A 13,077-nucleotide genomic window follows, 5' to 3' on the forward strand; every position below is an offset into this window, starting at 1 on the left:
TGATTTGAGTCCAACTCGAACCAGGACCATCTTAATTTCCTACAAAATAAAATACAATAAATTAATATTCATAAATTTTCATAAATTAATGCAAAATTATAATAAAGACCAAAAATCCATCCAAGATAAATACCAACCCAAATATCTAATTTATTAACAAGAAATATGATCAAATCGGTCCAAAATAACTCTAATTAAATAGGTAAAAATGTCCGTTATCAGTCAGCACGTGATGTTGAGACCAAGTCATGAGGTCGGCGCGTGATGCGGGGACCAAGTCATGAAGTTGGCGCGTGAAGTGGGAGATATATAAAGATTGTGGCAGAAGCTCGGTGTACGCTTAAAGAAACCGACTGAGGCTAGAGAGAGTTCGGCATATGCTTAAAAAAGCATACCGAGCTCAAAGAGAGCTCGGCACATGCTTAAGGACGTGTATTGAGGCCAAAGAGAGAGAGAGAAATCAAGGCCTCCTAAATTAATAAATATTTATTTTTACTTATTTTCCCCTTATCTTCCATTGTATCCTACATCCACGTCATTGTAAAATATCCCTCCTGGATCAATTACAGTTAGTCACTATAGAGAGGACATTATCTAGATTTCATCAAGATTCAACTCTTATCCACTTCAATAAATCTATTTCATATTAACCAATTCAATCCTGCCCTTGAGGGCATGAGAACACAGAGTTGTTGTACAAATGCATATATCACGGCCTTATTGACTTCATCTTAAGCATCAAATTTCATTTAAATCCCAAAGTTTATCAGCATTTTTGGAATAGTCCTCAAAATTATAAATTGTTAAAATACTAGGATTTTTGGAATAGTCCTCAAAATTATAAATCGTTAAAATACCGTATCATATATTTAAACACACTATTAATAAGACTAACGTTCATAAATACTTTATGAATAAATTTATTTATTAATTTATATAAAATTTAATTGTCAAAAATAGTATTTTTTTTCATGTTCTTTTTAAATTGAGGATTCATAATATATTGAAAATAAAAATATATATCAATTTTATGAATAAATAAAATTTTAGAATATTAAATTTAGGATTCATAATATATTAAATTTAGCTTGAATAAGATTATAAACATATTCATGAATAATTCATGAATTTGACTGGAATTCCATAAAATTTTTAATAAAATAAACTCAGAAATAAATTTAAATACAATTAAACTTATCTTCCCTCACCTCATTTACATTCCTAACTATTAATATTGTTTAGTAATGTATTTACACGTGGGTTAGTCCACCTAATTATTAATATTGTTAGGTGGACTAATCCACGGACCTCTTAAAAAATAAAAAATAAAAAAATAAAAAAAAATAAAAATTTTAAATTTGAATTATAATTTAAACGGTTCAAGTTGAAAATTTTAAATTTGGATTGTAATTTAGACAAGTCAAGACTATTAGTCCATTGAATTTTCTATTTTAATTTTAAATTTAAAAAAATAAATTTTCTTAATCTGTGAACTAACCCAAGTCCATCACCTAGCTAACTCGCACGAGTCATGGATTTAAACAAGTCAATCCAACTTAAATTAATTTATAAAATTTTAAATTGATCAATTTAAATTATTTAGTGAGACGGACTTTAGTTAGACGGCTCCATTTGTTGGTAATGGCAGGAGAAAATAATGGCGATTTTTCAAATTAGGAGGGTATTTTGACAATATTTATGAGTTTTTTTTATAAAAAAACACTGGTTACAATATTGGGCTAAAATGAAATTATCCTGAACTATGAACTCGAAACGTTTCTCGGCTTGAGGCAAATAATCTGGTGGCCGATTGCTGCCACCTTCGCGGCAGGCCATGGGAATGTGATTGCGAGGAGGAGACGGCGCCTGGGAGGCTGGGATGAGAGAGGCTGCGCAAGCGCCGTGATATGTGGTCAAAGACGGTTCTTCTAGTTTTCTTTCGCTGCGAGAAGGGCAGATCGCAGGTGCTTGTCGGGATGGAGGTTACCGCAAATGCCTTCGCTAAGAAAAGAGTTGGAAAGATAAGGGATTTAAGCTCCTCCGTTACTTCGTTTCCTTTTTTTTTCTTTTGCTAAGAAAAGAGTTAGAAAGATACGTTATTTTGTTTCCTATTTTTTTTCTTTTGCTAAGAAAAGATTTGGAAAGATGAGGGATTTAAGCTCCTCCGTTACTTTGTTTCCTATTTTTTTTCTTTACCTCTATAAATCGCTCGAATATAGCCATCATCTTGCGTATTTTTATAAACACATCTCTCTTCCACGAAATCTAGTTCTTTCTATGAGTTTGCCGCTTTTTCAGGTTCCTGGGAATTCAGGAAACCATTGTTTGGGATCTGTATGCTAAAACATTAAAATAAAATTAGCCTTTTGCAGTGAGGTTTGTGTTATTCGATTATGTCCGTTTCATCGTTGTTGATAAAGTAAGTATGTTTGCATTTTGAAAAGGATTCTGTTATATGATTAGCAGGATTTTCATTTGGAATTTGGGGAATGATGCTTAGGGTGATTCTTTTGGTCCTTCTCCTTCATGAGACTACAGCTGCAAATCTTCCTGCAAAATGGCAGACCTTGAGTGGTATGATTATGGTTTCACTGTATCAATGTTATGCTCTATGAATGCTTGTTTGTAATAGTCAATGAATGGCAGAAACAACCCTCTTTGTTGTTTTTTTTTACAAAGTATATTCCCAATTTGTAGTATCAAAATTTGATTATTTTTTCTTACTACTTGATATTTTGCTAGACCACAATTAGGGGTGAGTATTTGGTTAAAATCTAATCGAACTGAACTAAACTAACCGAAATTGAACCGAACTGAATTTTTTCGAACTAATTGAACCGACCAAATTTTTAAATAAAAATTGAACGAATCAAATCGATAAAATATCGGTTAATTCGGTTTTCGACCGAATTAATCAAAATAATCGAATTTTTAAAGTATTATGAGAGATTTCATAATTAATTAAGGATTTATAAATTCATTTACTTATGAATTTATAAATTTTTTTATTTTAATTAATTCAATTTAATCGAATAAGAAATTTTAAAATCGAAATCAAACTGAATTAATAAATTTTTTTTGAAAAAAAATTAAAATTTTAAAATAACCGAATTAAATTTTTAAATTCAGTCTGTTCAATCAATTTGTTCATTTTAACTGAACTTTTACTCACCCCTAACTACAATCATAGAATTGAAAACCTTTTATTTGATTAATGAAGCAAAGATCAATAATGTGTTGGAGGGCATGGATAGATTGCATATAACATGGGGTTACAAAGAGACATGTGGCATATTAATTTTGTCTAATCTATAACCTTTTTTATGTAGAATTGTAGCCATGGATCCTTCGTTCCTCCATAAGGGTGATGACAATTTTTTTTTCATGATGATGTGATGTCAGTTAAAATTTGTTATAGCATAACTTGGTTTTGTTGCTTTGCTTGACGCTGCAGTTTACCAGTAGAACTTTGCATTATCTGCATAACACTTGCATATGTTAACCTACGATCCAATTAATGTAGCGATAAGTTGCTAATTCCATATGCAAGCTGACATTATGCTACCTACATAGCAACAATTGAAGTGGTGCTAATTCACAACATTTGCAGGTGGTGCTCCTTTGGTCATAGCACAAGGTGGCTTCTCTGGAGTTTTCCCAGAGTCCAGCCAATATGCCTACCAGTTTGCACAGGCAAATAGTGTGAAAAATGTTGTTTTATATTGTGATCTTCAGATGACAAAAGATGGAGCTGGAATCTGTCATACGGATTACAGGCTTGATAATTCCACAACTATTTCATCTGTCTTCCCTAAAGAGCAGAAAACTTATCTTATCAATGGACAACAAGTTCAAGGATGGTTTGCAGTTGATTTCACTTCAGAACAATTATATAACAACGTTTCATGTGAGTATAACAATGATTGTCCTGCTGTCAAGTATTTTGATGTTTTCCTTTTAACTGACAATGGTAACCAAGACAAAATGAATTTGAATTCTGGACATCTTTTCACCAAGAAATTCTGCATGCAATTTTTATCTTATTAATTTTACAAGTAGAAATTCCTCTTTTATAGTTAAAAATTTGAGGGAACCATGATTCTTAAACTAAAAAGAAATAAATACCTATTATATTAGATGGAAGAAATGGGTGGGGTTGCTCCTATTCTTGTTGTTGATAAAGAATCCCAGGGAAGGGTATATTGTACGCAGTCTTATCCTGCTTTGCAAGAGGCTATTTTCGATACTCGAATATGTGGTTTACAAGTCACACGATAGCAACTTTACCGTTGCGCCAAGGCTCTTTTCTTGTTCATATGAATATTAAAATCAAGATGCATCTATACTAGCAATGATTTTGTTTCTATTATGTGCAGATTATAAATAGTTCATATAGTGACTAATTGCTCATTATCTTCTTAAGATAGCAAGTTATCTAAATTTTCTCCTTTTCCATTTTTTTTCCCTTTGAAGTGATTCAAAGTATCTATTCTCGACCAAGCATATTTGATGGAAGTTTGCCGATATCCATGGTTGAAGATGTTACTGGGCTTCACCCTTCTCAATTCTGGATAAATCTTCAGGTAAGTGCATCAAAATCCTAACTGTGTCATCTTTTTATAACATAGATACAAACTAATACATATATTGATAAACAGACTTCGTAGTTCATTATTTGTCCATTCTTGAGGGAAATAGTTGAGCTTGAAAAGATAGTCAATGAAGTTATAGAAATGGATATTCCATGGCTATCTATAGTTTTTGACTTTATAATGTCTTTCAACTTGCTGCAGTTCAACACCTTTTTCAAGGCTCACAATCTGGACGCTGTGGACTACATTACCTCAGTTTCAGGACAAGTAGTTATAGATTATATCTCTTCTCCAGAAATAGATTTCTTAAAAAGTCTGATAGGAAAACTTGGAAGGGCCAAGACAAAGCTTATCTTTCGATTCTTGAAAGTGGATGATGTCGAACCTTCCACAAAGAAAACATATCAAGCCCTCCTAACTGATCTTGCTACTATCAAGTCATTTGCTTCTGGAATTCTTGTTCCAAAAAGCTACATATGGCCTGTTAATCAACATCAATATCTAGAGCCCCATACCTCTTTGGTGGCTGATGCTCATGCCCTTGGCCTGGAAGTTTATGCGGATTACTTTGCAAATGATATGCCTGCGAGCTACAACTATAGTTTTGATCCAACTAAAGAGTATCTGCAATTTATTGACAACTCAGACTTCTCAGTAGATGGTGTACTTACAGATTTCCCTTCAACAGCATCAGGAGCCATAGGTAAGAATACTTCACTAACCTTCATTTTGTATGCTATGCTTTAAGATTCAAAAATTATCTACATTAAATTAGTAGTTGGATAATCATGTGATTTCTCCCTTGTTTTTATTGCAGCTTGCTTGGCACACAATGACAAGAATGTTGTCCCTAACAAAGGTAAATAAGTTTTATAGCTTTTATAGTCTTTTTGGTTGTTGATGATGCTCCATGATGTATGATGCAGGTCGACCATTGATTATAACACACAATGGTGCAAGTGGAGTCTATGCTGGATCCACCGATCTTGCATATCAACAAGCAGTAGCAGATGGAGCAGATATAATTGACTGTTCAGTTCAGATGTCAAAAGATGGAGTAGCCTTTTGTTTGGAATCTCCAGACCTTATGGGCCACTCAACAGCAGTACAGACATTCATGTCACTAGCGACGACAGTTCCTGAGATACAAAGCAACAACGGAATCTTCTCATTTGATCTATCATGGAGTGACATCCAAAGCCTGAAACGTAAGGAACTTTAATCTCTTTGTTGCCTGATGACATTCAGTATTCCCTACAAAGAAGTGAAGTAGATTTACAGGGAAGGGATATAGGGTAATGAAATTTTTTATTCTCTTTGTTTTCTGATGAGATTTTCCTTAGGTACTTACTTTTCTTTGGTTGATGAACTGATCTAAGAAGGGTATTCATCCTTATATAACTATGCATATAAGAAGCTGAAGATTGACACAAATGAGTTCTGCTTTTAGAACCTAATAAAAATAAATGGATAGAAAATCTTTGAGTGGATGTTCATTACAGTATTACTTTCTCATTTATTACCTTCTGGTATTTATATTGTACACATGTATTTCAAGATCATAGAATAATCTATAAGTTTGTGAGAATATTAGAAAAATATGAGAATGTTATAGTGATCCTAGTCTCATTTCCCTTTCAGCTGAATTGACAAGCCCCTTAACTCAAGCTGGCCTGGCAAGGAATCCTGCAGCTAAGAATGCTGGCAAGTTTATGACACTGGATGACTTCCTTAACTTTGCAAAAACTGCCACTGTTTCTGGAGTTCTAATCAGCATTGAGGTACAAACCCATTTTCTATTCTCTTCATTTGTTTGATAGAAACTAACATGTTAGTGCAAAATATTTAATTTTCCAAGCAAATTGTTTTCTTTATTTGACTACTGCAATACAAGGAAGGAAGGAAAATTCCATGAAAGAATCAATTAAACACTTGTTTTCTTCTGGCATGCAGAATGCTGCTTATCTTGCTTCAAAGAAAGGCCTTGGAATAGTAGATGCAGTCTCCACTGCACTCTCAAATGCAAGTTACGACCAACAACAACCAAATAAGCAAATCTTCATCCAGTCCGATGACATTCAAGTCCTCTCTGTGTTCAAGAAAAATCCCAGCTACACTCGAGTGCTCACCATCGAGGAGACCATAAGTGATGCTCCCAAGCCAACCGTCGATGAGATCAAACAGTTTGCGGATGCAGTCGACCTTCCCAGAACATCCATCGTCACTGATTCAGGCTCCTTCATTTCTGGCTTCACGGACGTCGTCAAGAAGATGCACGCCGCCAACATATCGGTTCATGTCTCTGTCTTCCGGAATGAGTACTTGGCGATAGCGTTCGACTACTTCTCGGACCCCATGATCGAGCTTGCTACGTTCGTTGCTGGTGTCGAAGTTGATGCCGTCGTCACTGAGTTCCCAGCCACTGCAGCGGCCTACTTAAGTAAGTGCTTGCTTGTATCTCCAAAGTCATCTGATTCAATTATCAACTTCGTCCGACGTCGACTTTGAATCTTTTCCAGGGAGTCCATGCTCAGACTTGAATGCGAAGCTGGACTACGCAATCTTGCCCATAGAGCCTGGATCTCTCCTCGCTTTGGCTCCGCCGGAGGCGTTGCCGCCAGCTGAAGCCCCTGCTCCTGCTCTCCAAGTCGCTGACATTCAAGATCCGCCACTACCTCCGGTGATCGGTCTCTCCCAGGCGTCGTCGGTGGTTGCTCCTCCGACGACCTCTCCGTCTAGTGGTCAACCCACAAATGCTGCGAGCCTTGCTGTTTGTCTCTTGGCGGTGGTGCTCACTTCCCTGTGCGTGATGTATCAGTGACGGACGGACGGAGGAAGGAGACGGTTCAGTTATCACTCGTGTTATATATATACCAGTTCTTTTCAATCGAATATCTGAAAATAACAAATTCCCATTAAATCATTCTTAATTTGATGTATCATATGATTTATTTAATCTAATTTAGATAAATTAAACATACATATATTCTAGAGAGTGTCTAAATGATTCTTCTCTATAAACAAATAAAGACTTTTAAATGATAATAATATTACATTAACACTTAATCACTTTTCCCATTGGACTGACTACTCTACATGCTAACCCAATGGGCTTCGTCGGTGCAGCCCATTTATTCCAATTAATGGGCCGACCATTCTGTACCCGAGCCCACTAATTTTCGTCAAGTAGCGTCAAGAGTCGTCGTGACTTCCCTCCTTTCTACTGAGCTCCCTCCATGAATCATGCTGCCTGTCACAAGTGGCGCATGCTAGACTTCTAGAGATCTGCTCTCCATTTCCGTCGTCGACGACGGCAGTCTCCTCGTCTTCCTCGCGGGAACATTTATTTCCTAGGGTTCTTCCCTCTTCTGCTGCTTCTCTTCTCGTCTCCGAGCTGTTCTTCTCTACTACAGATAGATGCATCTGCGATGCATTAGGTGGTGACTCCTGCGAGTTAAAGTTCTATCTATGTAGACAAAAACTTTCTCGCCCATTGCCCCTGTGGCTGGTATACAGTGCCAAATCTCTTCTGGTTCTAATTTGGATATTGCACTTGTGTCAAATCTATTGAGGCGCCGACAAAATTGTTCTAATGAATTGGCGATTGTTCCGTCGTTTATTATGAGATCTAGTGATCGTATCTTGAGCTGGACGCTTGCATACATGAAATGGTGATCTTATGATTTTCCTCATTTTTTTAATCTTTAAGGTATTTTAAGTAGCAAGAGGGGCAAATATCTCAACAGGAACTATGGAGCACAGCCAGATGTTTTTAAGTTAAACTTGTTTCTTTTCTAGTACTTAATTTAGTTTTTGTTGCATTGTGAATGCTAGAACCGTATTTTCCGTGAAATGATGTCATTATTTTATAAGATCAGTTACAGAAATCATAGCATGCCACTGGATTACAAAATAGTTGGAATAATTTAACCTGATCTGCCTGTGCCTTTAGAGATAGATATACATGTCCGCGCACACAACTTCAGCATTCAATGAAAGATGTTCCGAATTTGTGAAAACTAATTCCTTACCTTAAGAATTTTGAGATTCTTAAGAAACTACAACTGTTTTCCTTCTTGCAGTCTTTAGATGAAGCTTTATGGGATTCATTCAAAGATGAGTTGCTGCATTGTGAGATGACAATTGCTGCAACAATCAGCTTCAATGATCAACAACCCAAAAACTGAATGAAATTTATAATAATCTTTCTTTCTAATCCATGGGTGAGTGGATTGTTGGAGCTGTTATCAACATAATTGGAAGTATTGCCATAAACGTTGGGACTAACCTTCTAAAATTGGGTCATGATGAGGTATTCATAATACTGCACTCCTAATCTCTTTGGATAACTAATTGCTAGTCAAGACAGTGGTACATTGTTAGTGCTCACACTTTATGTTCATAAATTCATGTAAATGTCATTTCCATGTATCTTTATGTTTGTAGCGAGAGAGGTATTTCATGCTTATTAATGATGGAAGTAATAGCAAACTTAATATGAAATCAATCATACATTTCCAAACTTGGAGAATTGGTATGTCCTTTTACTGATGTTTGGTTTCTCTATTCCTTATGTTTAGTCTTATTTAACATATTAAAGCTTCTTTAAAATTACTTCCATTGCAGGTATTCTTTTGTTTGCTTTTGGAAACTGCCTCAACTTCTTTTCCTTTGCTTATGCCGCACAGGTCTAGTTACATTTTTGTTTTTAAATTATAAATCATGTGTTTCCAATGTGTTAAATATTTTCCTCAATTTATTCTTTTGCACTGAAATTCACAGCTGTCCAAGAAACTATGCATCTGAATCTATCTTTCCATCTGATGGCTTTGATTTGCTGTGTGTTTTTGGTTAGCATTTGGTTAACATGGATTTTAGTGACAATAATTGTCAACTTGGTGCTTTTGATACTTATATGTTCCTTTCCTGTAATGCCGTGTTTTCCCCTCAAACTATCAAGAGTATATAAGCTATCAGCTATTTATTTTCTTCTATTGCAACTAATTTAATGTATTTATTCCTTATGTTCTTACGGAGTTAAGTATGACCTGTCTTGGGGGATCTTGGTAAATACTAACTCATGCTGAGTTCCATGATAAACCATGCCTCATTCATTATTTCCTTTTTATCAAGAATAATTATAGCTCATTTATTTGATTGTTTTGCTGATGGGATGTCTTTTTTTTTATGGCAGTCACTTCTCGCCGCTTTGGGTTCAATTCAGTTTGTGTCCAATATTATATTTGCTTACTTTGTGCTAAATAAGACAGTATCATTCAAGTACGTCATTTCAGAAAAAAGATTGTTTTGATAAGGCTTAATGTAGTATCAAATATATTGGATTTCATTTGTCAACTTGTTTTGCAGGGTCATTCTGGCAACATCTTTCATTGTTTTGGGCAATATCTTCCTTGTATCCTTTGGAAATCACCAGTCACCTGGTTGTGCTGTTAATTTTATTGCCGATGTAAAGAATATCAAATGATTGATTGCGTGCTCCTATTTTTTCAGTATTCACACCGGAGCAACTGATTGCAAAATACACCAGCTTAGTCTTTCTTTTATATTGCTTCACCTTGCTTTTGGTGGTTAGCCTCAATCAATATATTTACAGGTTAGCTTTTTGCATGCTTTAATTTCTTGCTTGAAGCTGTCATTTTTCTTGGCTATTATATTTGACAGGAAAGGAGAAGCATATCTTGCAGTTTCTCGGAATGACAGTCTTTATTGGTCTACATTGCTTCCATTTTCATATGCAACTGTCTCTGGTGCTGTGGGTTCCTGCTCAGTGTTATTTGCAAAATCATTGTAAGTTGGGGTTAGGAAATATTTTGTAGGTTCTACAGGATAAACCGGATACTAAATTGTTTTAATAATTCTGTTTGTTTCTGCAATAATTTGGACCTTGTCCTTGTGTAATAAATCTGCCTCCGTTTCCCAGGTCTAACTTGTTAAGACTGACCATGAGTAGCAAGTATCAGTTCCACTGCAGCTGGTTTGCATATTGTATACTACTATTGTTCTTATGTACAGCAGGATTTTGGGTAATGATGTCATTAAGTGTAAAGTAAACTTTTCAATTTGTTCAATTATAGTGGAGCATAATACAGCTATTATGACTTGGAAAAGTCTCACAGTTTCTCATTGATTAAATCCTAGATGGCAAGATTAAATGAAGGCTTGTCTCTCTTCGATGCAATCCTCATTGTCCCTATGTTTCAGATTGCATGGACCTTCTTTTCCATCTGCACTGGATTTGTATATTTTCAGGAATATCAAGTGAGCCTTTTGTTTATGGAAATGAGGAAATTCCTTCACATAGTTTGCACTGATTTGCTGAAAATGACTGGAATGGACTTTGGCAGGTATTTAACACCCTAAGAACGACTATGTTTGTAATGGGGATGGCATGTGTGTTTGTTGGTATTTCTTTGTTGGCACCTGACGACACTAAAGGTACCAACACAGTTTTGTTTATGGTTTACCTTATGTTATTATTGTCAGATAGCTAATTTTGCTTATAAAATTTTAGGATGCAGAGAAAATACTTCTTCATTGTCTTCAGCTCCAAGCCTTTCAACTGATATGAACAGGTAACTTCACACTCTCATATAGGGTTGCTCATCGTAACCTTCCATGTAGGTTAGTGCCCTTCTAAACTTGAGAAACATATCAAAGACGTCCAATTTAAAATTTCATGTGAGTAATATGTGAAAGAAATTGGCTAGCAAAGAATGCGAAGAAGTGTTTTTTTTTTTGTGAAATTATGCTCTACTTGTTGGGGTTGATAGTAGTTTTGATGTACATAATGAGTAGAATTTAATGTTTTGAATTGAAGATCATCCAAGATACTGATGGAAGACACCGAAACAAACCCGGATGGGGTATTTTCAAATCCAGTGCTTGTGAAAGCAAGACATATGCTCTCGAAGGCCAAGGTACTACTGAAAAAGAAAAATATTTTCTTTTTCTACGTTCTTGGGTAAAATATATATCCAAACACAACACTGATTCCATGTTCCTTTTCTAGGCTGTTGGTTCTTTCTCCTTGGGTCTAGGCGAGGACTCACCAGGCGCTTCTTCAGTACTTGTAATGCACTAATGCCTGTGGTGTCTTCAAGGACAACAGGTTTCAGAGACACCATCTTCGATCGAACAAATTAAAGTTCATCCCCCTAAGAAACTCCAATGATACAGAGATGTAGCAAGCCGTCTTTGATTGACGAGAGAATGAATAATCTTCTGGCACTATTTTCTTGGTATGCGTTGTTGAGATATGATTCTATGACAGAATTGTAAGTTCCAGGGTCATAGATCGACATTTGGCATCCAAACATATTGAATACGGTATTCTTGCCGAGTGATCCATCGACAGATTTTTCTACTTCATGGTCCTCCTGGGGAATCTCTTTGGATTTGCTTCTTCATCCAGATGCTGTGAAGGTATCTATGTTGGTGTATTCTGCAAGTTTATCAGATGTGAAAGGGAACAATGTATATCTTTTTTGAGTGTGTCCATTGGAGCCCCAGGACATACTTGAATTGGTGATTGCAGAGCACAGATTTGTTGAAGTAGGTAAGGGTCGAATCTAGATGAAATCGAGATTAATGGGGAAGTCTTGAAAAACCGTTTCGGTAGATTCTTGCAGAACAAAAATTTTTTCGAAACGATCTCAAGTTGCCCGACGCGTTTAGATCGTTGGGCTCTTGTGTTTGGTTTACAGGATCCAATATAAAAGCATAATTTAATTAAAGCAGAAACTTTAAATTATACCTCTTCGGATGAAGGATGTAGATGACTCCTCGATCTTCTGCTGTATTCCTCTCCTCTTTCTCGAACGTTGTGTGGGCAACGATCCTTCGAGAATATCTCCACCAGAATTCTCCACCAGAATTCTCCTCTTCGATGGCTAGCAAACTTTCTCTCATTCTTAGAGAAAAGAGAAAGGGAAGAAGAGGCTGTGGCTGCCGAGAGCTTCAGCCACCAAAAATTAATTCGTGTGTTCTCTCAAAGCTAACCTTACCCCTTCTTTTATAGCCTAGTCATCCCTTATTTATGGTATAATTAGAGCCATAAATATGGTATAATTGATCCATAAACATGGTATAATTTGATTCAATCAAATCAGAGAATTTGGCATGATTTCGGAAGTTTCCAATTCTGTCTGCGGAAGAAATAAAATTATGATTCTAATCAAATCAAATCTAATCCAGATTTGATTCTAATCAAATCAAATCTCATTTAGATTTGATTCTAATCAAATCTCATCCAGATTTGATTCTAATCAAATCTCATCTAGATTTGATTCTAATCAAATCAAATCTTATCCAGATTTGATTAGAAAAATCATAATTAATTTTCTCTGCGGAAGAAAATTAATAATTTCGTAACGAAAATTTTAATTGGAATTTCTTAACAAAATTTTTCTCCAGAAAAATAATTTCAGAAATTCTTAAAATTTCTTATTCGAAATTTCATATAATT

The 13,077-nt window shown here is 35.5% G+C and overlaps 2 protein-coding genes across 2 annotated transcripts; both read left to right on the plus strand.

Moving 5' to 3' along the window:
* Positions 1-2,489: 2,489 nt before the first annotated feature.
* LOC141840370 (glycerophosphodiester phosphodiesterase GDPDL7-like) lies at positions 2,490-7,413 on the plus strand. Its single transcript, XM_074728340.1, has 9 exons — positions 2,490-2,574; positions 3,611-3,907; positions 4,474-4,583; positions 4,794-5,295; positions 5,410-5,451; positions 5,519-5,800; positions 6,234-6,373; positions 6,546-7,032; positions 7,112-7,413. The coding sequence occupies exons 1-9, from the start codon at positions 2,490-2,492 to the stop codon at positions 7,411-7,413; spliced, it is 2,247 nt and encodes a 748-aa protein (XP_074584441.1).
* A 1,398-nt stretch (positions 7,414-8,811) lies between these two features.
* Positions 8,812-12,169, plus strand: LOC141840377 (putative magnesium transporter NIPA8). The gene is given in 15 exon segments (XM_074728352.1): positions 8,812-8,904; positions 9,039-9,126; positions 9,219-9,280; positions 9,787-9,872; positions 9,960-10,033; positions 10,104-10,206; positions 10,275-10,400; positions 10,534-10,636; positions 10,752-10,871; positions 10,958-11,048; positions 11,125-11,185; positions 11,431-11,530; positions 11,623-11,685; positions 11,688-11,750; positions 11,753-12,169. Coding segments are annotated over 15 exon segments (1,278 nt in total). The 3' UTR covers positions 11,798-12,169.
* The last annotated feature ends 908 nt before the right edge of the window (positions 12,170-13,077 follow it).

This window comes from Curcuma longa, chromosome 1 (assembly GCF_044706935.1).
Source record: "Curcuma longa cultivar G26 ecotype Majalengka, Jawa Barat chromosome 1, ITB_CL_G26_1.1, whole genome shotgun sequence".
Taxonomy (NCBI): domain Eukaryota; kingdom Viridiplantae; phylum Streptophyta; class Magnoliopsida; order Zingiberales; family Zingiberaceae; genus Curcuma; species Curcuma longa.